The 25,635-nt window shown below is 38.7% G+C and overlaps 1 protein-coding gene and 1 pseudogene across 1 annotated transcript; one reads left to right on the top strand and one right to left on the bottom strand.

Moving 5' to 3' along the window:
- The first annotated feature begins 14,631 nt into the window (after nt 1–14,631).
- LOC109004197 lies at nt 14,632–15,665 on the top strand (annotated as a pseudogene).
- Nucleotides 15,666–16,422: 757 nt separating this feature from the next.
- On the bottom strand, nt 16,423–23,271 carry LOC109004195 (acetyl-coenzyme A carboxylase carboxyl transferase subunit alpha, chloroplastic-like). Its single transcript, XM_035688526.1, has 12 exons — nt 23,022–23,271; nt 22,184–22,569; nt 22,017–22,091; nt 21,271–21,378; nt 20,985–21,145; nt 20,761–20,875; nt 20,487–20,641; nt 19,204–19,255; nt 19,061–19,129; nt 18,349–18,426; nt 17,100–18,267; nt 16,423–16,842 (listed from the first exon to the last, which is right to left on the bottom strand). The coding sequence occupies exons 2-11, from the start codon at nt 22,511–22,513 to the stop codon at nt 17,101–17,103; spliced, it is 2,310 nt and encodes a 769-aa protein (XP_035544419.1). The 5' UTR covers nt 22,514–22,569; nt 23,022–23,271; the 3' UTR covers nt 16,423–16,842; nt 17,100.
- Between the last annotated feature and the right edge of the window lie 2,364 nt (nt 23,272–25,635).

The following is a 25,635-nucleotide window of genomic DNA, read 5'->3' as shown; positions in this document are numbered from 1 at the left end:
CCAGATGCATTCGGATTTAAAATCCGGAATCCGGATTAAAACCCGAATTTTTTTTTTTCAATTTGAATGTTTTGATGTTTGAATGTTTTTTGTTTTTTAATTTTGATATATTTAGTAATTTTGGATGCATTTTATATAACTCGATCCATGTGGTGGAATCTCTGGGCTAATACAAACTAATTCAATAATTTATACCATATATAGTGGTACTGTGGTAGGATGCCTATCATATCATGCATATAGCTAGTTTGTAGAAGCTGGATGTCATGTCCATGGACATTTAATCATCTCTGATTCTCTTACGCCTTTCATGATTTGTTTTGACCAAAAATTAATGAAATCTGGTGCATGCAAAAATTTATGGGACCACTTTCGAAATGGTTTGGCAAGACGATAAAGATTTTGTTTGTACGTAGCCATTTTTTAAGAAAAAAAGAAAAATATAAGTATTCAAAGTTTCAAACATTTAAAAAAAAAAAATTTCAAGTTCTAAACTCAGGTTCCGGATTTTAAACTCGGTACCTGGACTGAGTTAACCCAGGTTTTGCAACTTTTTTGGAACCTGAAACCAAAATTCGATTTTTCGGACCGGGCCAAGTTTTTTCCCAGCCCGGATGAACAGTCCTATCATCAACTTTATTTGTTGTGGACGTGTTTCATCGCTGCCACCTCATGATTACCTGCAACCAAAGAGTAGAGGGCTTGGAGGTTCGAGGGAACGCCTCTGATGCATAAGTCAGTGACTGAATATGATAATCATAATAATAATAAATATGATCCCTTTTACGTACCTGGGTTCTCCTCTTATATAGAGCCTTTGAACCGTTCTGTTACTTAAGTGATAATAGATATATCTATTATTCAAATTCAAACTTGGGGATGAGCATTCTTGCTCTAATGGATTGTTATAATAATTGTCATTCCTTTATCGCCGCTGGGTGGTTACTTAGTCGACAATGGGAAGTGAGTTGGGTCTTTCTCAGTTTTAAAGGGTCCCTTCGTTATTGGGACTTAAATCTTGAATATGGGAAGGCCCAGGCCCATACTATATGGCGAGAAGAATGTCATTTCCAATTACCCCTCAAAGAGTCATTACATCTGGTGTGATGGGACTTGAATCTAAGTGCATTTTCGATTTTCGAGGTATGTCAGAACGCCGTTTTACCTTCATTCCTTGGGCACGTTAACCGTCACCTCATGTATGTTCCTATTTAATACCCCTTTGCTATTCACTTTCTCTTATCTTTCAAACTTATGCATTTTTCGCATTTCTTGCTTTCTTTCCGAGTTCTCATTCTCTTTCCGAGTTCTTATTCTATCTTCTTTCTCCATGGCTTTTTCGTCTTCCATGGGTAAGGCTGCTGTTCCTGCTCCAGATTCTTCACCACCCCGCGACTCCTCTCCTCAAGTTTTCGTTGCTCCTCCGTCGTCCATTTTTGTGGGTTCTCACTGGTCTTCAACCATCACTTTGCACGAATTGGAGAATGCCCGAAATAACTTCAACATGCATGATTTTTTCGAGATGAGGGTTCCTTCTTCGAACCAGAAAGCTATTGACGCCAAAGGTATGGCCGTCGTTGTTGGTCTCTATTTTGCTATGTTTACCATAGGGCTTCGATTGCCATTTGTGCGCCCAGCTCACGACGTGTTAGATGTCTTAGGGCTTGCTCCGGCTCAGTTGGTGCCTAATGCTTGGAGAATTTTGATGGCCTATGTGTTTTGTGGCGATGGGTACTGGAGCCCGTGGAAGATGAATACCCACACCTAACAGCCCGTGAGTTTGTCTCTTCATGGGTTTAGGCATTTGGTGGGGAATCTTTGCAGTTTTAGAGCCCATCTGGTATTGGGTGATTTAGAGCGTAAGTATTTGCATGTAAATGATTGGACCAACAAATTTTTCCTCATTTCTAGCTCTAGTCGGGAGTTTCACGCTGATGAAGCTCTTAGTCGAGAATTTTCTATTAGGGCTTGCTGGTTTCCTGTTCTCGATGAGGATGACTTCGAAGTAATTCTTTCCCCACGTGGGAGGCTCGTGTTAGGTTGGTGGAGACTTGGGCTCAAGCTCATCCCAACTTATACTTCTCATATGTGCTTTTGACCCCCAGCAATATTGAGAAGTTCCTGATGGTCCCTAGTCAATCCCACGTATTAGGACATGAGTTTTTGGGTGCCCCCCAGGCGGGTGACTTGAGAAAGAAGAAACGTCATGCCGTAGGTGGGAAAAAATAAAGAAATGTTAAAAAGGCTCGCATCTCGCCTCACTCAGATGAGTCTATTTCATCCAAAAGTGGTTATTTACTTCCCTCTGTGCCGAGCAAAGGTATAAAATTAGTACTTCCTTGTGAAAAACAGAGTGGACCAACACTTCCGGTTGTTGATAATGTTAGGTTGAGTTCTTCTCAGGAGTTACCCAGTAAAAACACCTCCCAGGCAGGTGGGAGCACTAGGTTGGCCATTTCTTGGGAGGAAACAAGTGTCATGGCCACCTTTGTGGATCCACCAACTCTTTCTCTGAATGACGTCATGTCATTGGCCGAAAAAGATCTCGAGGACGTAATCGTCATGGAGGCTGCAGTCGAAGCTGCTGCTCAACCTTCGACGGCTCCAGCTGAAGATTTCCAGCAGTAGGGTGATAACACTTTAGTGGAAGATGATATTCTTATTCTGAATCCTGACCTCCTTACAACACCTCCTTCTACTTCTACGAGTTTTCCGCCTTTTGAGGCTTCCATGCCTCTACTGATTTTGCCCCGCCAATCGTTTATGTGCCCTCTAATGTTCATTCAAAGCTTCCTCAGTTGGAACAAGGTGAGGAGGGGGGTGTTGAAGAGTTAGCTGCAGTGTTTAGTTCCCCTTTGCCTCGACAACTTCAGGTGGGGTTACTCCTGACTTGCCCTTCATGTTTCCAGCCCTCTCCCTTGTCAGTGGCAGTAGGGTTTCGATTCTTTCTCCCCCATTAAGTGTTTCTCCTTGAGGAAGTGGCGAGCCATCTTTGACAACTCCTGAAGAGAATCTCGGGATTGATCAGGCTGTGCCCTACCAGGATGAGGCTGGGGCGAGGGAGGAAGCCGAAAAATGCGCTAGTCCTCCTGTTGATCCACCTGTCAGCGCTCCCTCGTTTGTTCTGACTGAAGTTGCTTTTCCTTAGGAGGATTTTGCTACTACCTCTTCACCAGCCGTCAAACTGAGAGGTTCCTCAAGTTATCATCTGTTAATTTCCCCCGCATCCCTGCATACTCGCCGGGTGGAGGTCATCAATGCTTTTGTTCAATAGCTTCGTAGTGTCTTTGCCCCGGTACTCCCTTCATACTCGTTCTCCTTTTACTTAGTGCTTTGATTCATTAGTTAAAAACATATCTTAAATGTATTCCCCTTTTCCTTTCCCTTCTTTCTTTCTTCTTTATTTATTTTTATTTTTATTTTTTTTAGGGAGTTGATCGCCTTGCTGCTGACTTGGTGGATGATAGGCTACACTTGGAGGATGAGAAAAACCAATTGGTTGGTGAGTTGGCCCAGCTTGAGGCTCATTCTTATTCATCCAATGGCTAGTTGGTTACCTTTCATGCCCAAGTTGCTTCACTCCAGGAGGAGTTGGCGATCTCTACCGCGGATGCTGACCACTATCGCCAAGAGGTAGTAGCAATCGACAAAGAGCGAGATGATTTTGCCACTCGCCTAAATCAAATAGAGGGAGTTGTGCAAGAACGGAACAACCTAGTTGCTCAGGCAGAGGCTTTTAAGAAGGAACAATATGAGTTGGTTGCTCGGTTGGAGCTTTCCTTGCAAGAGCTGGATGGCTTAGCAGTCAGCTTTGATCACGCGAAGGTGGAGATTGAAGAACTAACCAAGTCCAAATCTGACTATGCTTCTCGCCTGGTCTCTCTCGGAGACAAACAACAGGAGCTAATCATAAAGCTGAGGGCGGCCGAAGGGATGAAAGCTGAAGTTGAGAAAAACTTAGCCGAGTGAAAGGCCTTCTCAAAAATAGCGACCATCAATACCTTCAGCTTGATGAAGTTTTTAAGTCTACCAGGAAAAAGATTACTATCCTGGAGCGACAATTGGCCGAGTTGGGTCCTGCCTTGGAGAGTTCTTAGAACGACCTTAATCGGGTTCTCCCCCAGTTGGTTGTCGCCCCCAAGGTTCGACTACGAGCCTGGGGTATAGGCTTCTAGTTGGGTGTTAAATAGCTCCGTGAGCTTCTTCTTCGGGAACCCACTACGAATCTGCATACTTTGGAGTGGAAGTCTATTCGGGCTAGTGAGGTTGCCCTTCATATCTGTGACTCCCTCGATTGGGCCGAGATGCCTGACGCTTTTCCTCACCCATCCTAACATTTATGTAGTTTGAAGCTTTTGCATCCCCATCAGGATTTGTTTTGAACTTTTTTTTGAAGCTTTGTACATAACAGGACTTCATAAGTCGTTTTGAGGCTATTGAATTTTGTAAGCCATTCTGAGGTCTTTATCACTTTGTTTGTTGGTTGTAAAGTACTTATTGTTGTTTCTTGTTGACTTGCATCACGACATCAATATATGTTATTCATACCTTAGGTATTAGGCTTATGCCATTCACAATCTTAAGTGTTACGTCGCTTTTTGGCGAGAAGTCGTTAACGGGATATTTCTTCGATTACTTTAATCTTTTAAGGATTAGGCTAGTGGGAGAGTTCCTCGACCACATCATCTTTTGGAGAGAGGGTGTTAATGGGAGGTCCCTCGACTGTTTTAACCTTTAAGCTTGTAGGTTAGTGGGAGAGTTCCTTGACCACGTTACCTTTTGGGGAGAAGGTGTTAATTGGAGACTTCCTCGACCGCTTTAACCTTGCAAGTATTAGGTTTGTGGGAGAGTTCCTCGACCACGTCGCCTGATGGCGAGAAGGTGTTAACTGGAGATTTCTCAACCGTTTTAACCTTTAAGCTTTTAGGTTAATGAGAGAGTTCCTCGACCACGTTACCTTTTGGGAATAAGGTGTTAACGAGAGATTTCATCAACCATTTTAACCTTGTAAGTATTAGGTTAGTGGGAGAGTTCCTCGACCACGTCGCTTGATGGCTAGAAGGTGTTAACGAGAGATTTCTTCGACCGTTTTAACCTTTAAGCTTTTAAGTTAGTGAGAGAGTTCCTTAACCACGTTACCTTTTAGTGATAAGGTGTTAACGAGAGATTTTCTCAACCGTTTTAACCTTGTAAGTATTAGGTTCGTGGGAGAGTTCCTCGACCACGTCGCCTGATGGCCAGAAGATGTTAACGGGAGATTTCCTCGACCGCTTTAACCTTGTAAGTATTAGGTTCGTGGGAGTTCTTCGACTACGTCGCTTGTTGGCGAGAAGATGTTAACGGGAGATTTCCTCGACCTCGACCTCGACCTCGACCACGTTACCTTTTGGGAAGAAAGTGTTAACGGGAGGTTTTCTTGACCCTTTTAACCTTGTAAATCTTAGGTTCGTGGGAGATTTCCTCGACCACGTCGTCTGATGGCGAGAAGGCGTTAACAGGAGATTTCCTCGACCGTTTTAACCATGTAAGTATTAGGTTCGTGGAAGAGTTCCTCGACCATGTCACCTGATGACGATAAGGTGTTAACGAGAGATTTCCTTGACCGCTTTAACCTTGTAAGTAATAGGTTTGTGGGAGAGTTCCTCGACTACGTCGCCTTTTGGCGAGAAGATGTTAACGGGAGATTTTCTCGACTGCTTTAACCTTTAAGTTTTTATTAGGCTAGTGGGAGATCCCTCGACCATGTCACCCCCCTTTGTAGATTTTTTTTTTTTTCAAGTCTAGGTCATATTTTTGCTTTTGTCAAAAACAGAACCAAAGAAAAGGTGGATAAAAGGTGCAAGCATTTATTATTGAAATAAATGATATCAATAAACAAATCAACAAATAAAAGAAAACTATATATCTTTCCCTTAAACGTAGTAATTTCGTAGGTGCTCTGCATTCTATGAGTGAGATAGCTGACGCCTTGCAGCATCCTTGAGGTGGTAAGCTCCTGGTCTGTGGCTTGGCACTACATCGTAAGGGCCTTCCCATCGGGAGATAATTTCCCTTCTTCTCCCACGGTGACACTAGTTTCCTTTAGCACTAAGTTGCCTACTTTGAAAGATTTGGGCCTCACTCGTCGGCCAATAGTCCATTTTTGTTGCCTATCTTCTTTTTCAGTATCCCCATGATGGTTTTATTAGTTACTTTCATTTGTCTGTTTGCCTGGGGATGACCTGGAGAAGAGTATTTGACCTTGATTCCTAGCTCCACACACCATTGACGATAATATTCGAAATTGAATTATCTTCCATTATCATAAATGATACACTGAGGTATCTCGAACCTGCACACTACTGCCTTCCACATGAACTTTGTCACACTTTGGGTAGTTATTGTAACCATCGCTTCAGCCCACTTTGTAAAGTAGTCGACGACTACGATGATGAACTTGGTTCCTCCTTTGCCAGGAGGCATAAGGAGATGCACTTGGGATTGGTGCATGAATCTGGCACTGGTGACTCTCGCAAATCCCCTCGTGTACTTCCTTCATCACGTACTCTACTTCCTCATTTGTTACACATCGCAATAATGGGTTTGCAAAACCCCACCTGTAAAGCACTCTGTCAATTATAGTAAAGCTGGTCGCCTTGCTTTTTAATTTTCTTGCATCTTCTCGAGATGGGGGAAGATCACCTGTCTCCAAATACTTTTTTATATTATTAGCTCATCCTGGCGTACTCTCCCTGATCTGCAAATTTTTCTCTCCTACCACTGGTCTAGCCATAATTCGTAAATCAACCTTCTATGGCAGCGTTTCTTCTTCCTTTGCTGAGGCCGTGTGCGCCAATCGGTCAAGTTTTAAATTGTCTCATTCAGGTATCTTCTCAATTAAAAAATATTTGAGGCCTTTGCACTGCTCCTAGACTTGGTGAAGGTATTTTATTAGCTTGGTTTCCCTTGCCAAGTTCTCATCGGTGATTTGCTCGACTACTACCTTTGAATTAGCTTTCATCTCGACTTCTTCGCCTCCTAATACTCTCGTTATTGCTACATCGGCGAGTACTGCTTCATATTTAGTTTCATTTTTTGTTACTTTGAACTCCAATTGTACTGCATGGTACGACTCTTCTCCCTCACTCGTTACTACGTGCACACCAACTCCTCCCCCTGCTCGGCAGGCTGACCCATCTACATGTACTTGCCACGAACTCTTCTCAGGTGGTTTATAGATCTCTTCTCTGAAATTTGAAAATTCTGCTATAAAATCGGCCAAGATCTATCCCTTCACGATGCTTTTTGGTATGTAACTGATGTCAGATTCATTCAGCTCAATTGACCATTTGACGAGCCGTCCTAAGGTGTCTGGTTTCTACAACACCTTCTATAGAGGTGATGAGGTGATCACGTTTATCGGATGGGCTTGGAAATAAGGTCTTAATCGCCTTGCTACTACCACCACGGCGAAGACGACGAACTCCACCTTTGAACATCTGGTCTTGGCTCCTCTTAGGGCCCAGCTTACATAATACACCAACTTTTGTTCCTTCCCTTCCTCTCGTACCAATGCAGCTGACACTAGGTTTGGGGTCACTGCTAGGTATAGCGATAATGGCTCCCCTGGATTGGTGTGGCTGAGCAATGGCGGCTTAACCAAATATTTCTTTAGCTGGGTAAATGCTTCCTCGCACTTGGCATCCCAACCTCGTGCTTTCTTAAGCACCTGAAAGAAGGGGACATTTAGCCATTGACTGGGATACAAATCTATTAAGAGCTACTATATTGTCTGCCAACTTCTGTACCTCCTTCAAGTTTGTGGGAGACTTCATCTCTATTATTGCTCTGAGTTGCTCAGGGTTTGTTTCGATTCCTCTCTCTGACACCATAAAATTGAGGAATTTTTCCGATTGTACTCCGAATGCACACTTCGTTGGGTTGAGCTTCATTTGGTACCAACGTAAAACCTGAAAATCCTCCTTAAAGTCTTCCACATGTTGGTCAAACTCCATGCTTTTCACTAGGAGATCGTCGACATACACTTCCATGTTTCTTCTGATCTGGTCTTTAAACATTTTGTTCACCAACCTCTGGTAAGTTGCCTCAGTGTTCTTCAAGCCAAAAGACATCACTTTATAGCAGTATAATCCTCGGTCAGTTATAAAAGCGATTTTCTCTTGGTTAGCCTCCATCCTGATTTGGTTGTATCCTGAATAGGCATCCATAAAACTTAATATTTTATGCTCTGTTGTGGCGTCTACTATCAGATCTATCCGTGGTAATGGAAAACTGTCTTTTTGGCAATATTTGTTGAGATCGGTGAAATCTACGCACATTCGCCACTTTACGTTGGATTTTTTTACCAATACCACGTTGGGCAGCCACTCTGAATACTATGCTTCTTTGATGAATCTAGCTGCTAATAATCGATCCACCTCCTCCACGATTGCTTTTTACTTCTCGGTGCTAAAGTTTCTCTTCTTTTGTTTTATTGGGCGCACTTTTGGGTCTACGTTCAGCTTATGTTCGATGACCTCCTCGCCTATCCCAAGTATATCTTTATGACTCTATGAGAATACGTCTTTATGGTCTAGAAGGAAATTTATTAGTTATTGTCTCTCTTCTTGTGCCAACCTAGTCCCGATCTTCACATGGCTCTCGGGATGATTCTACTCAAGAGTGACCAACTCTAGGGGCTCATCTGCCTCCCCATGCTTCAGAGCATTTTCATCTCTAGTCTCTAGCTCTGTCACCATTACTTGAGGTCCTGGCGGGAGGACCGTGTATTCTTCAGTATCCACATTACTGACCTCTCCTTACCTTTGTCTGAGTTCCTGCATCTCACATGTTGGGAACTTCATCTTTAGATGATAAGTCGAGGTGATAGCCTTTAATGCATTCAATGTGAGTCACCCAATGATTGCATTTTATGCTGACCGAGTTTTCACTACTAAAAACTCAGTCATCGATGTGGCGACATGAGGGTCTGTAACTACAAATATTGGCAATGTAATGGACCCCATTGGTTGTACCACATTTCTAGTGAACCCTTTCAATGTAGTTGGTGCTGGTTTCAATTGATCTTCACCAATTCTCATTTTGCTGAAAGCATCCCAAAATAAGATGTATGTCTAACTTCCATTGTAATTAATATCTGCTTGGTGGTAAAATTTGTTACCAGCATTGTTACCACCAAAACATCACCATGGGGATATACAACCCCTCGAAAATCTTCGTCGCCAAATGATATTGTGGGGGACACTTGTACTCGGGGTTGTTTGACGGGCCTCTCTATATTATAAACTTCTTCATATTTTGCCCATCTTGCATAGGCATTTCTTTCTGAGGAAGTTGGCCCACCTCCTGCATATCCACCTGCGATCGTGTGTATATCGCCCAAAGGTGGGTTTCTGCAGTTTTCATCTGCTCTTATTCTTCGGTCCCGAGGTTCATTTAACCTCTTTTCCCTTCTTGGTGATTCTCGTCGTCTATAGCTCTTACTTTTTCATTGTTATGCTCACTCGTTTGTTTGTTCGCCATTGGGGCGATCAAGCGTTCCAACTCCTCACTGCCCCTCATCTCTTCTAATTTTCGTTTCAAGTTGTAGCAGTCTTGGGTTCTGTGTCCTATTGTTTTGTGATAAGTGCAGTACTTCTCTGTCTGTCGCTCATTATCGTTGATTGGTTCTTTTTTCTTTGATTTGTCGGAGTAGTGCACATAACCACTATAAGAATTAGAGTTTTCATTGATCTTATTAAAAACTTTTATGCTTTTCTTGATTCTTACCTTTCCTAGATGTGAAGATTTTCACGAATTTTTTAACATATCAAGTTATGCCATCATCATTTATTACATTATCATCCTCAAATGATTCAACAAACTCTTTACTAATCTTAAGAACAACTGACTTAATTTTCTTTGGTTGGGGCAATGTGCATTCATATGTTTGAAGAGAACCTACCAGCTGTTCAATCCTTATATTTTCAAAGTCTTTACTTTCCTCTAGCGCGGTGACTTTGGGTCTAAAGCATTCTAGTAAAGATCTTATAACCTTTCTAACTATCCTAACAGGGATTTTTTCTGCCTATATTAAAACCTAAATTTGCTATATCATTGAGTCTAGTATAAAAAGCATCAAAACTCTCATCATCTATCATTTTTATTTCCTCAAACCTAGTGGTCAATGTTTAGAATTTTTCACTAATCTAGTTCCTTCATGTGTGACCCCTAATATGCCCCATGCATCTTTGGCAATTTCACATATGAGATTCTCTTAAACACAAAGAAATAGCTGTTAAGATTGCATTTAAACCTTTACTTTTCCAATTGCACTTATTGATCTCATCCTTAGACCAATTATTGATATCATTGATAACTTCTACACCCTTAACAATTGAAATAGGCCTCTTCCATCATTTTTCTGCAATCACTCGCACTCATTCATCTATGAGTAAGAGGCTAGCGAAAGGGATTGGGATCTATCCATTTTAACTACTTGATGCAGAATCACACTTAGGAACTAAATCATAGTGGAATGAACCCCGCTCTGATACCAATTAAAAAATCAGTGGTTCAAATCTCAGATACACATAGAGATGGGTGAATATGTGTTTTTCAAATTTATTGAACTATTTAAATTAACAATCAATCATTCAAGCAATTAGTGAATCATATCACAAAAAATAATCAACATATCAATTTTAGTAATGAAGCGAAAACTCAATGCCTTCAAGACCTAAAACCACTCTGGGTGTAAGTCACTACCTAAAATGCACTATAGAAATTTAGTTCGTTACAACCAATTTAGAAACACTTATAAGGCCCTTAAAGTAACTAAATTTGGCTTGCAATATCACGAGTATTCCACTTGATCTTTGCGCCCTGGTAGCTTTAGACCAACATGCACCAACTCGGTCTCTGTACCCAGGCAATTTCTGAATTCCTTTCGGCCAAAGTGCACATCCACCCCAATAGACTCAGTAACACTCGAAATGAGCTCAAATGATGGAGTATCATGAGAGAATCACTCAAGAATACAATGAATAACAATAGCTTTGGTCTCTCTCCACACTCTAGAAGTCATGCATATTATGTTATATATATACTTAGGGTCTCAGTAGGCCACTTAGAAAGTTCATACCCTAGTGAAAGTGTTTCTCAAATTTTTTGCTCGAGACAACTATCGAGTGAACTTTCTGTCCATTAATTTGTTATATTATATTATATGTTAAATTGCTAATTAATCTAACATGAAATTTTAATCTTATTTTCATGTCTATTGATTTTATAACATAAAATTTATATAATATTTGATACAACATAAATTTAATCTTATAATTTTTAATATAACATTTAAATTTTAATCATATAACATAAAATTAATATAATATGAGATTTTAATCTTAAACATAAACATTAATATTAACTTATTAATATAAACATACTTTTGTTTATATTAATAAGTTCAAATGAATATTGGGGTGGATCAAGCGTTCCAACTCCTCACTGCCCCTCATCTCTTCTAATTTTCGTTTCAAGTTGTAGCAGTCTTGGGTTCTGTGTCCTATTGTTTTGTGATAAGTGCAGTACTTCTCTGTCTGTCGCTCATTATCGTTGATTGGTTCTTTTTTCTTTGATTTGTCGGAGTAGTGCACATAACCACTATAAGAATTAGAGTTTTCATTGATCTTATTAAAAACTTTTATGCTTTTCTTGATTCTTATCTTTCCTAGATGTGAAGATTTTCACGAATTTTTTAACATATCAAGTTATGCCATCATCATTTATTACATTATCATCCTCAAATGATTCAACAAACTCTTTACTAATCTTAAGAACAACTGACTTAATTTTCTTTGGTTGGGGCAATGTGCATTCATATGTTTGAAGAGAACCTACCAGCTGTTCAATCCTTATATTTTCAAAGTCTTTACTCTCCTCTAGCGCGGTGACTTTGGGTCTAAAGCATTCTAGTAAAGATCTTATAACCTTTCTAACTATCCTAACAGGGATTTTTTCTGCCTATATTAAAACCTAAATTTGCTATATCATTGAGTCTAGTATAAAAAGCATCAAAACTCTCATCATCTATCATTTTTATTTCCTCAAACCTAGTGGTCAATGTTTAGAATTTTTCACTAATCTAGTTCCTTCATGTGTGACCCCTAATATGCCCCATGCATCTTTGGCAATTTCACATATGAGATTCTCTTAAACACAAAGAAATAGCTGTTAAGATTGCATTTAAACCTTTACTTTTCCAATTGCACTTATTGATCTCATCCTTAGACCAATTATTGATATCATTGATAACTTCTACACCCTTAACAATTGAAATAGGCCTCTTCCATCATTTTTCTGCAATCACTCGCACTCATTCATCTATGAGTAAGAGGCTAGCGAAAGGGATTGGGATCTATCCATTTTAACTACTTGATGCAGAATCACACTTAGGAACTAAATCATAGTGGAATGAACCCCGCTCTGATACCAATTAAAAAATCAGTGGTTCAAATCTCAGATACACATAGAGATGGGTGAATATGTGTTTTTCAAATTTATTGAACTATTTAAATTAACAATCAATCATTCAAGCAATTAGTGAATCATATCACAAAAAATAATCAACATATCAATTTTAGTAATGAAGCGAAAACTCAATGCCTTCAAGACCTAAAACCACTCTGGGTGTAAGTCACTACCTAAAATGCACTATAGAAATTTAGTTCGTTACAACCAATTTAGAAACACTTATAAGGCCCTTAAAGTAACTAAATTTGGCTTGCAATATCACGAGTATTCCACTTGATCTTTGCGCCCTGGTAGCTTTAGACCAACATGCACCAACTCGGTCTCTGTACCCAGGCAATTTCTGAATTCCTTTCGGCCAAAGTGCACATCCACCCCAATAGACTCAGTAACACTCGAAATGAGCTCAAATGATGGAGTATCATGAGAGAATCACTCAAGAATACAATGAATAACAATAGCTTTGGTCTCTCTCCACACTCTAGAAGTCATGCATATTATGTTATATATATACTTAGGGTCTCAGTAGGCCACTTAGAAAGTTCATACCCTAGTGAAAGTGTTTCTCAAATTTTTTGCTCGAGACAACTATCGAGTGAACTTTCTGTCCATTAATTTGTTATATTATATTATATGTTAAATTGCTAATTAATCTAACATGAAATTTTAATCTTATTTTCATGTCTATTGATTTTATAACATAAAATTTATATAATATTTGATACAACATAAATTTAATCTTATAATTTTTAATATAACATTTAAATTTTAATCATATAACATAAAATTAATATAATATGAGATTTTAATCTTAAACATAAACATTAATATTAACTTATTAATATAAACATACTTTTGATGACAACAAGTATTAGAGGAACTAGCTCTTAAGTCTCATAACCACACTTGTAAACGGTAAATCGAAAAACTCGAACTGGACCAAACCGAAATTGGAGAAACCAAAAGTTTAAGCTTCGGTGATGAATCGGTTTGTATCAATTCTTAAATTCTCAAAATCAGTGTATATCGATTTGGTTCCAAAATTTGTCCAAAATCGGACCCGTTACACCCCTACTTCCAGTGTGCAATTGAGGGATCATTTACCAGGACTCCTCTATATATTACAAGTAGTTTAAGAAATTAGATGAAATTATTTGACACACCATTTCTTTCAAAAGAAGTATTACAACCACAAAAAAGTCCACAAGTTAACATGAATTCATAGGATACGTTAGATTTCGGGGAGGTTTGGATAATGAGTTGATATGAGATGAAAGTTGAATAAATTATTGTTAGAATATTATTTTTTAATATTATTATTATTTTGAGATTTGAAAATATTGAATTGTTTATTATATTTTGTGAAAAAATTTGAGAAAGTTATGGTGATTAGATTAGATGAATTGGGAGATTTTTTAATCCAAACCGAGCTTAACCTAACGCATCAAGACAAGTCAGTGTATAAATTTACTATTTTAAAATCTCATTCTATTCGTGGCTAAAAAATTTCTCTTACTTTCAAATCAAAGTTACTCTCGTCAAAGCCTAATTTTAAGTATAGAACCACTTATCCCATAGAAGAGAAGGCTTATTATCAGAAACGCCACATCAATAGTCATGCCACGGTGTTGGCAAAAGACTTGGGGACATAAGCATAGCAAAATCAAATGGTAAATCCAGCTCCAAAAACAATAATTTCGAATTTTCATGCCCATAATGACTAGTCTTTTGTACTTATCAATTATGTACGAGACGTAACTTAGTAGTCAAAGTACAATCATTAATAAAAAGACGGCTGATAAACGTAAAAGCATCCCCGGTCCGGAAAACCAGACCAGAATTTCCAGAAGAGTCATATCCCAACCGCATTCCCTTCTCACAGTGCAATGCACCGCATTGCTCTCTCCGCCCCTAAAGTCATTTTTCTCTGTCGGACCTTCTGACAAGATCAGACATTAAGGCTTCGTTTAGAATTTCAATTTATTATTATAATTTTTTTAAAATTTAGTATAAAATATAATAAATAATTTAATTTTTTAAAATTTTAAAATAATCATAATAATAAATAATAATATTTTATCATTCAACTTAATTCAATGTTGAAACACAACTTAACACGAATACAAACAAATATGGTGTCAGATCAGAGGTCTTCCACTACAGCCTGTTGTCCCTCTACCTCATAGCTCCAATGACCTCAATCGCCCTCCGGCTCCTCCAAGCCCCCTACAGGAAGCACCATCGTCTCGGGTGGGGCCCCACTATTTACCCACCTTTGGCCTGGTTCCTCATGGAAAGCCCCACAATCTGGCTCACCCTCCTCCTCTTCTCCTTCGATCTCAACTTCTCAAATCCCAAGTCCCTCATCCTCATGTCTTTGTTCCTCTTCCACTATTTCCACGGCACCTGCATCTATCCACTTTGACTCCATCGCAATTCCGCTCGTCGGAATACAACCCTTGGATTCCCGATCAGCATGGCGGTGTTGGGCTTTGTGTTTAACATTTGGAATGCTTACTTACAAGCCAGATGGGTGTCTCATTACAAGGATTACAAGAATGATGGGTGGTTTTGGTGGCGGTTTTTTGGTGGATTGGTGGTGTTTTTGGGTGGCATGACTGTGAACATTTGGTCAGACAGAGTTTTGGTGGGTCTGAAAAAGGAAGGTGGGATCGTGGGGGAGGGTATAAGGTGCCAAGAGGAGGATGGTTTGAGTTGGTGAGCTGCCCAAACTACCTTGGGTAGATCGTGGAGTGGTTGGGCTGGGCGGTGATGACTTGGTCTTGGGTGGGGCCAAGGTTTTTCCTCTACACGTGTGCCAACTTGGTACCCAAGGCACGTGCGAACCATAGATGGTATATGGAGAAATTTGGGGAGGACTATACAAAGGGTAGAAAAGCTGTTGTCCCCTTTTTGTATTGACAATTTGACGTTCCTTTTGTTGGTTGGCTTTTGGTCCTTTGGATCATGTGCGATGGCAACAACTCTTTCCTTTTTGCAGCAGCATTTTAAGAAAACTTGATTTGGGAATTGACAATTTCACAGGTCGTATTGGTCGTCTTTTGTAAGGTTTTATAGCTTGTGTATGTAGTACCTGTAGAAAATATGCGTTGTAATTGATACGAGTATGCTATATCTACGCATCTTTCCTGCCATATTATGCAACAGGTATGCTAGCCTATTTGACAGATCAAATGGTTTCTAACATCGGGGTTCTCCAAATTTAATTGTCTTTTATTGAAGAGACCTGAAGGTGGTTGGGACCTATCGAACAAATTAATAAGATTTCAAACTATTTGAGAAATTGAGGTACAATTTGTGAGTTCGTATTCAAGATCCGTTTGCTACTTATTTAAAACTCTTACCTGCTAAACTTTCCCTTGGGTTGACTCCACGTGATTCTATTGCCTATACGAAATAAACAATATTAGGATAAGTACCATTTGCATTTAAACTAGTACAAGTTTGAATTTGTTGTCTAAATTATTTATATTTTTCATTTATACTATCGATTTATTAATAATAATAAAAAGCTGGTAAATTAGAAGCGGAATTCCCCCAGAGTATTCTTGAGGTTAATCTAGCTTCTAGGCTCTAGCTATTCTAATTTCTATAGTGGCAACCACTGGTGCCGCACAATTGATGCTTCAACCAGCAACCATAACCTTAGATCGCATCCACCCCTCATTGGTGTCTAAATTAGCTGTGCAAACTAGCAGTTCGCCAAAATACCAGGCATCAAAAGAACAACAAAGGCAAGCATTTTAGACCCAAAGGTGCTCATAATCTACCTTGGCTTGAAGCTGCTCTAGTTTTCCATTTTTATAGAACTCTGTGTTATTGTCATCTCACCGGTGACCCACTTCGATCGGTTCACATAATGGCGCAGCAATGAAAGCAGCAACAACATGCTAAACAAAAGACGTGAATATTTACCAAAAGACATTATTTCAAATAAGCGGAAGCTTTCATAGCCTCCATTAACATTCTCACAACCTATACAGAGTTTCTGTGTCTATATAGAAAGAGTAACATGTTCTACCAAAAAGATTAAAGAACTATGAAAACGAACTGGATGGAGAGCTACTAGGTTGTAACAGCCTAATATAAATTAAAAGCATTCCGGCCTAAAAAATATGCTGTTATGCCGTGTCCCTTGATATTTCTATAGATGCAAAACCTTGTGAACCAGAGCAAGAGATAGCAGTAGATGCTGGTGGCAGTGAAGACAGCTTAAGGTGATGTTTTTCCCGAAATTAGCCAGCTTAAACTCAATCTCTTATCAATCGCCCCATTTTCTCATTTGGCAAGATACAAAATACTGATATCATTCTGCACAATGTAGTAAAACCAGTGACCATGATATCCAAATGGAGAGTTCAACAAACTAAGATATAACACAACTAATTTTACAAGTTTTCAAGTCAGGATGAAGTTATCTAAGATTGTATTCTCTGAAGTCTTTACGACGAAAAGAAAAACTCAACCAATGTTTTTGTATTTAAAAAACCATGTAAATACCAGCCATTCTGACCAAAAAGTTCAAAACGAAAAAGAATTTAACACATGATGAAAACAGATGAACTCACATTAAGCAAAGGTGCGATTTGCACCGATCTCTACTCTTGGTTCAGCATATGTAGAATCATCTTCTTTTGCATATTGTTTTTCCGGACTTCCATCCAATCCTTCAGAAGATTCAATGGTTTTGGAAATCTCTGCCTTCAGCTTCTCATGCTTCTCTTTTAAGTTAGAAGAATCCAAGGCCACTGCAAGGCTCTGCTTAATTTGTTGCTCTAAAGCTGCAATTCTATTTTTGGAAACAGCATTGGGTGTCTTTCCAGCCTTTGCAACCTCCAACTTCAGTAACTCAATTTTGTCCTTCAGATCTGATGACTTGATTACATTTTCTATTCTTTCCTTGATTTCTTCATTTAACTCTTGTATCTTGACTTTGACATCTGAGAATGAAGTCTGTTGTTCACTGAGCTCCTTTACTTTTGAATTTACAACCTCAACATCCAAATCCAAGGATTTGAGAGCATCAGCCAGTTCCAACTCTATATCTTTCTTCACCTTCACAATTTTCTCCCTCAGCCCATGGTCTAAATCCTGAACCACAGACGCCCCAGAATTTTCAATTTCAGCCTTCAGTGCCCTGTATTTCTCCTTTATATCAGGCCGATCCATGACTTCTGCAAACTTTTTATTGATCTCCTGCTTTAATGTGGATGCCTTATAATTCTTTTCAGCAAGACTCTTGGTTTTAGATAATTCTTTCAGCATGTCTAATTTATATTTCAAGCTTTCATAATTAGGAGCTGCAGGGAGACCCTGGTTCAACTCATCCCGAAGCTTTTCGATCTTGTCCTTTAAGGCTGGATGCACAAGGTGGTCCACCGAATTTACTTTGGAAAACTCCTCCCGCAACATCACAAACCTGTCCTTCAACCCAATGGTTTTAACAGCCTCGAAAAATTCACGATCGACCTCTCTTTTCAATTTATTTATCATCTCGTCCAGATCTGACTGTGGAGGCGTGACCGAGGACTCTTTAGCATCTAATCTTTGCTGCATAAGTTTTTTGACCTCATCCTCAATATTTAGATCAGAAGTCTTCCTGATGGGCTCTTCTTTCTTTTTCATGTTGACTTTCTTCTTAGGATCTACTGGAAGCCCTTCTTGAAACCCACCGATTTTGCGGAACTTAAGCATGCGATGCTTCAGAAGCTCTGGTGTGTCCATCTTCATGAGCTCCTATAGAAAAGAAAGATCTTAAATAGGACTAATACTTGATGTCGTCAATTCTTTTAGGATTACCATGAAAAACACACTTACATCCATTGATTCATTAATTGCCTTCTTTATCTGTTTTGAGGTCCAAGATGGATCTGCATGTGCACCACCAAGTGGCTCCTGTTAAAGGTATAAAGATTTCTTTGAGATGTCATATAATAGACCGAAAGATTGTAAAAGGATTATCAAAAGGAAATGGTAGTTGTTATTGAGGTTTAGACAATATAAAAGGACAGAGATCTTCTAGATTTCAATGATAATCTATCAAGTAAACTTCCCTGAGTCCAAATCGTTTGTTTCTAAATTCAGTGATCAGGATTTTGCCACATAAGCATTTTTATCACTATCAAATTCAAATCTAATGCGACAAAATCCCTACATTGAATTTGAAAGCAATTATTGTGATTCAGAGAAATATACCTGGTTAGAGGATCCCGATACAATAGAAAAATAATTAAAATATGCTGCTCCAGTCAAATACTACATAAAAATAGATGGACTAAATCACACATCTATCTGATCCAGTGATGTTTTGGTCCCAAGAAATGAAAACGGTTGATTCTAAGCTCTCTTTTCCTCCCCATAAAGGAGTAAAATCATCTAGTCAAGTATGCATGTGAAACACCCATGTTTCACATCCATTTACTGTTTGGAGAAGGTGCCTACTGTCATGGATAAGATAGATGGAAGTCATCTAAAGAAAGAGAATAAAGGAGCAATGACTCCATGGAACACATAAGAAATGATAATTTACAGGAATAATGCCATCTGCAATCTGCAGCTTGCACAACTCTGGAGCAGTAATCTTTAGCCTCTCAGCTGCCTGCAAAGAAGAAACTTACGAGGAGTTAATATTAAACCACTGACAAACAAGTCATAAAGTGATGTTGGCTGAACCTTTGGAGCGGCTTTGGCAGTTTTCCACAAGATTGCCGCACATGCCTCCGGACTGACCCATGACAAGAATAGAGACAACGCCAAAAGAACAAAAATCAGCACATACAACTATGATAGATAAAAAAAAAAATTTAAATCAGCAAGGTCATATATCCAAACAGGAAAAAAGGAAGAAAGAAACCAGCACCAGATGATTCATCCATGAGTAGGACTGTGACTATGTGTGGCCAGATAGTACATAGCAATATTCATATCAAACGCTTGTGCACGTGTGTCTGGCCACACAAAGCTAGACATGAAAATATGTTAAATGAGGCTGTAGTCTTACACAGGCAACCAATTGCCTTTAGAGATCAGTAATATATACTCATTTTGTATAACGAGACAAATCATTTTATTTTTGCTAGTTAAACTGATAACTCTGTATCTGTGTCAAAATGAATGAAAACCGAGAACTATGCTGTAACATCTATCACTTAAAAAAGGAGATTGAACTCATTTTACAAATGAGCATGCGTATATTATCAATATCAAAAAGAAAATTTCAGCAGCCTCACAAGCAATAATTACAGGGTATACTCCATGAAAACTTGGGAGTCAGCATTTGTGACATATTGCCAAATTCCACAATCAAAATCTTGACTCAGTTGGTAAATTTCCAACCGAGCAGGACATTTTTTAATTTTAATTCGATGGAACGATGCATTTCCACCATGCCATCCACAGCTAGTCAATAATCCTTCAGGACAGACAAACAAGCAGCTCTACCTACTCTTGCCATCTTATATTTCTAACTGATCAGAAGAAACTACTATACTTCATATTTACCAAAAAAATAAATAAATACAAACATGCTTGATGCTTCAAGTAAAATTACAAAGTCTAGAATCATGCCTTGTGAGAGCAGATAATTTAGGACGGAAACCAACAGGAATTTTACCACAAGCTAAGGCAGGACAATAAAAATAAAGTAGCAAACAAAGAGGCTGATAGGAAACACAAGGACCGGGTTGGCAAGTGGCAACTAGTTATCTATTTTATCATAGGACTTCATTGAATTCTGAATTACAATCAACATAGTAATTATCCCAGACATTGGGTCAAATCCACCCTTTCCTTCCAAGTCATTGGCGATTTGGGTTAATAACTCATAAAGATGACATATTAACATAGCACCACTTTGGGACCTACACAATATGCTGTAGAAACTAAGGCACATGTTGGACAGTATATTGGCACTATCTTTATGAGTTGCAATGAGAGGAAAGCCAAGCTCAAATCACCTGGCAACATAGAAAACTGCATTTTCGAGCATTAGCAATTTATTAGCACAGCCAATGGCAAGTGCACCACCAGAGCCACCTTCCCCAATGACAATAGAAACAATGGGTACCTTCAAACCAAACATGGTCCTTAAATTGTGCGCAATGGCTTCACCCTGCATGCATGTAAAGCATGCATATTAGGTTTTTTTTTAACAGTTATGTAAAGCTTGCATATTAGTAGCTTGTATTGAAAAACAATCATGCAAATTTCAAGTTAGAATTGTCCACATACTTGGCCTAGTTCTTCGGATTTAAGGTCTGCAAATGCCCCAGGGGTGTCAATGAAAGTAACTATAGGGAAACCATGGTGATCTGCATAATACATCATACGCAGAGCTTTCCGGTAACTGTTTGCGTAGAAAATTTCCCATCAGTGTCAGATACGAAAAAGATGACTATCCAGGAACTAGGAAAACAAGTTAAAACATATAATTCTCTTTCATTCTACATACATACCCATGGGGAGTAGGCATCCCAAAGTTCCGTTGAATGTTCTCTTTTGTGTTCCTACCCTTTTGGTGACCCATGAACATGTACCTCCTACCATCTATTGTTCCAACACCAGTAACAATAGCTGGATCATCGTACCCACCCCTGTCTCCATGAAGCTCCACAAACTGTACATAAGGGATATATCCAAAGATATTAACATAATTGATTCAGCATCCATAAACCTACAGGCTCTAGTGAACCATTAGGAATAAGTAAAATTTCAAAGAAGCTGAGAATATGAATGCTGGACCTTTTCAGTAATGCTAAATACATGATCGAGGAAAGTTGGCCTGTTAGGATGCCGTGCAATATTAACACGCTGTATAGGAGTTAGATGTGTGTATAAATCCTTTAACGCCTGAGAACAAAAATGGAGAGTTGTGAGAGCATTTCAGAATCTGTAACTATTTCAATAAAATTCTAACATCTGCAGTAGAGCATCAACTTCCCAGAAACGTTTGTTAAGCAAAATGCAAGAGGCATCCCCATGATCAAAAGTTAGTCATTATCCATAGCAAGTTCTTCACATCATACACATCCAAATTCGCATTCAGATTTTCCACATATCCATATAAAGTTAAACATCAAGTTTTTTGGTTTATGCAGTATGGTTGCAATATTGAGGTTTACAACTCAGACTACCATGAAACAGAAGTACGACTTCTCACCCTGGCATGCTTGAAAGAATTTTTAGGGTCTACAGAATAAGGAAAGAATGATGAGGAATTCCATTACTCCTAACAAACTAAATTTCTGGATAAATTGGCACTTACAGGCAATAGAACCTGTAACAAGGCACGAAGCCAACATCTATTGCATGGAGGGAGACGAAGAATTAATAAACCCCATTAATATTTGAAGCTTAAATCAATTGTTGGAAAAATAGCGAAATCATCTTATCAAAGGTTACATCACCAGACTGTTTAATGGCCACTGTTTAGGTCATTTATTGAATCTAAAGAAATGCAAGTCTCGTCAACATATGGTTTATCGAACCTGCTGATACTTATTCTCTAATGAAATAATTTGATCACTGAAGTCCAGACCAGTTTCGTTCGCCATTTTCCGGACCTGCACCCAAAAACAAAAGCTAATCATTGAACAAAACCGATAAAAATCTTCAGCTCAATGAACAAACTACAACTGTTACAAAAGGGAATTACATCAATGATTTTCTTCTCTAGATCGACAAGCGGTCTCTCGAATTCCAAAGTTACGGGCTTCGGCTTATCCTTCAACGGCTTGAAATGCGATAGATGGCTAAGGATCCCACCTTTAACATCAGGATCCGCATTATCTGGCCACGGATACTCATGCTTCTTCCCCTTCCTAATCTTTGCGACGACGGCGAAATCCCTCCTCCTTGCACCCAATCGAGCCCTTCCTAGTGTTCTCAGAGGAACTCCACTGATGCCGTTGCTGGAGCTCCGGAGAAGATCCGAAGCCGAAGCTCCAGCGAATGCAACCGGAGAATACGATAGTGAAGAAGCCATTCTCCAACTCCGAAAGCCGACTTCTCCGAACTATCAGCCGAATCCACCAATAAGATCTAATTCCAAAACATAGCTCCAGAAGTCATAAATCTCGAAAACAAAAATCTCAGAATAACTTAAACAAAATGACTGGACATTGAACAACAAGTTTAGCAGTGCCTAATTAGGCTGCGTCAGGGAAAAAAAAAAAGGAAAACAAAGAAAGCGGAAAAACGAAAAAGAAAGTGACATTTCTTCACTCGATTGTAGATTTCTCACAAAAGCTTCCAATCAGCTATTCCTAACATAACTATTCGGTACTAATTCAGCTAAACCGAGATTTCACAATTGTAGAAAGCACCATACAATCACAAAATTCTCATTTTCCGGAAGCTTCTTCCATTTTCCCAGCAAACAGACAGAACAACAACATAGAACGAACACAAAAATCTCAAGTAATGACTCAACACGCACCGTACCAAAGTAAAAGATCGTCACAGGAGAAACCAAAGCAGATAAAAAAAATTACCAGAAAAGTGGAGAGAGAATCTATAGGAGGGAGAGGAAAAGGCTAGAAAGTAAGCTAGGTAGGAGGGGGGGAGTGTGAATGGAGATTCTTAAGCAATGAGAGAGAGATGGAGGAGCATCGTAGAGATCGTCAAACTTTTAGAGACGCCTTTTGTTTTGGGGTTTTTTTCTTTTCTTATGTTTGAGAGCGATAGTGTCTGCGCGAGGGGTGGATGCGTGGGCGAGACTTCTTATGTGAATCTTTTGGGAGGGACCCTGTCGCTGTGCTGTGCGCTAATAATAATGAGCCAGCTTTTTTCGGTTTGGCCGTTGAAGACGATCCCGTCTCGCTTGTTAGAACTCAACACTAGGCACGTGTGGTCTTGCTTCCACGGCTCCACTCCACTCTATTTTCACAACAATCTTCTTCTAATAAGCATATCAGCAGGCTTGGAAAGAAAAAAAGAGTGAACATAGCATAGAAGAAGAATAGAAACCTCCTCTTTCAAATTATCTAAGCTTCTTCTTTGATGCAACAGTTCGAGACCGATTTGCAGTAGCCTCAGTAATATAAAGAAATTAAGGTGGAGATATTCTGGAGATAAAAATAAAAAAGTTACTAACAACTATCCCTTTAGTAGCTGAAGCATTGGCAGCGCTGCTAGCAACCAACATGACTTCTGCTCAGAATCTAGCAATTATAGAAGGGGATGCTCAATCGATTTTTACATCTATTGAGAATCAAGATACCACTGCTTTCTGGAACATTTCAACCATCATTGGGGACAATTTTGTTTAACTCTCGACATCATCAAGACTGGAAATTTACTAAATTTCATCGATCTCAAAATCAATGTGCGCACTCAGTGGCGCAATAGGCAGCTACCAATCATATTTTTAGAAGTCTACCCTTAAATAATATTCCTAGTTGCTTATTGTATATTGATAGTGAAAATTATCCACCTTGAACTTTGTTCTTCTTATATATATATATATATATATATAATCCTTGATTAGAAAAAAAAAAAAAAACACGCATATCAGCAGGCTATTTGTACTTGTCTAAGTTTTTGCTATTGAAATAGCAATCCATGACACTTGACAATCAGGTTTTTGCTCAAATTTCCTTGTTTCGGTTGTTTCAGTAGAGAACAATTTTATTCATCATTTTTGTTTTATGGAACCTTCGAACTTTATTGATAAACCCTCACTTTTAACGAAAAAATATGTAGTTACATCAAGGCCCGTAAAACTCAAATGATAAAACACAACTCAACAAAGATAAAGGGTAAGAACAGACCTAAGTAAAGGATAAACTAGCGCCATCAAACCATTCTCAAGTAAGGCAAACTAGCCTTATCAGTTCTTATTGGATGTTGAAGTGAGTTGAGTTGAGTTGAGTTGAGATGATAAAATATTATTAGAATATTATTTTTTAATATTATTATTATTTTAGAATTTGAAAAAGTTGAATTGTTTATTATATTTTGTATTGGGATTTGAAAAAGTTGTAATGATGAGTTGAGATGAGTTTGAGATCCAAACGAAGCCTAGAAGACCTCTCAAGAGCAGTGGAACCATGTTGGAGTTAAACCAAGTTTGATTCCTTCCTTCGTAGCCCATACACACGAGGCAATCAGCCACAGAGTTTCCTTCCCTGTATATATGCTTAACTGAAACTTGCATACCCAGAGTAAACTGACTATTTTCTCCCAAAAGTCCTATAGGTACCACACTAGACATTTGTTCATATGGATCCATTTAGTAACAATCAGCAAGTCCAACTCAATTTCTAGGCACGTATATCCTTGCAGAGGAAATTCAGGAAGAGCAGGGTAGGGGAGCTATTCGAAATGACAAAGGAGAGATGTGGATGCATTTGCTGTAGATATATAATTTCTACTCATCATTTCTACACCACACAATATACATAATTTTTTTTTTCATTATCAAATATATGATGTATGGATGATGAGTAAAATAACTTAATTAGTTTAGTAGAAATGAAACAAAAAAAAATTAACAAAAGTTAAAAAAAAAAATTAAAACGTGTGTTGTGTAATGTAAGATGATGTGTAGCAAAATTCTTCAGTCAAAGTCTATGTTTCGGTTTAGTTTGTTTGCTAAATGACATCCTCTGTAATTTAAAAAAATAAATGATATTTTCAGTCTTACAGTGTACAATCTCCATGTACTCATTTTGAAAAATGTGAATGAATTTAAGACTTATATAAAAAAATTATTTTTAATGGTGGCCCTTACTTTTTTTTAAAGGAAATCCGCAGAGACTACACATTTCAATACTAAATATGGGAGACATGACATGCATTTTGGTAATTTTGCTTACATTGTAAAAGAAACCATTCTTCTCTTCTTCTTCCTTCATAAACAATCTTCATAGTTCACTCTGTCAGCTCTCCTTCATTAGTCTCACGAGTCATGCCACCAGCCATACTACCTCATTGTCACACACTCGTCTACAGCCATCGTCTAGACTCCTTCTATATATGTCTCTCTCCCAATCTCTATATCTCTTTCTAGAACCTCACTTTGATTTATAGCATGTAAGTGCATTAGATGCCATGCATTTAGATCTATTTCTCTAAGTGCGTTAGCATTGGAGTAGCCAAGCCAAT

This window comes from Juglans regia, chromosome 3, assembly GCF_001411555.2.
Source record: "Juglans regia cultivar Chandler chromosome 3, Walnut 2.0, whole genome shotgun sequence".
Lineage (NCBI taxonomy): Eukaryota > Viridiplantae > Streptophyta > Magnoliopsida > Fagales > Juglandaceae > Juglans > Juglans regia.
The sequence above is the reverse complement of the archived record's forward strand: the minus strand, read 5'-3'. Positions and strand labels throughout refer to the sequence as shown.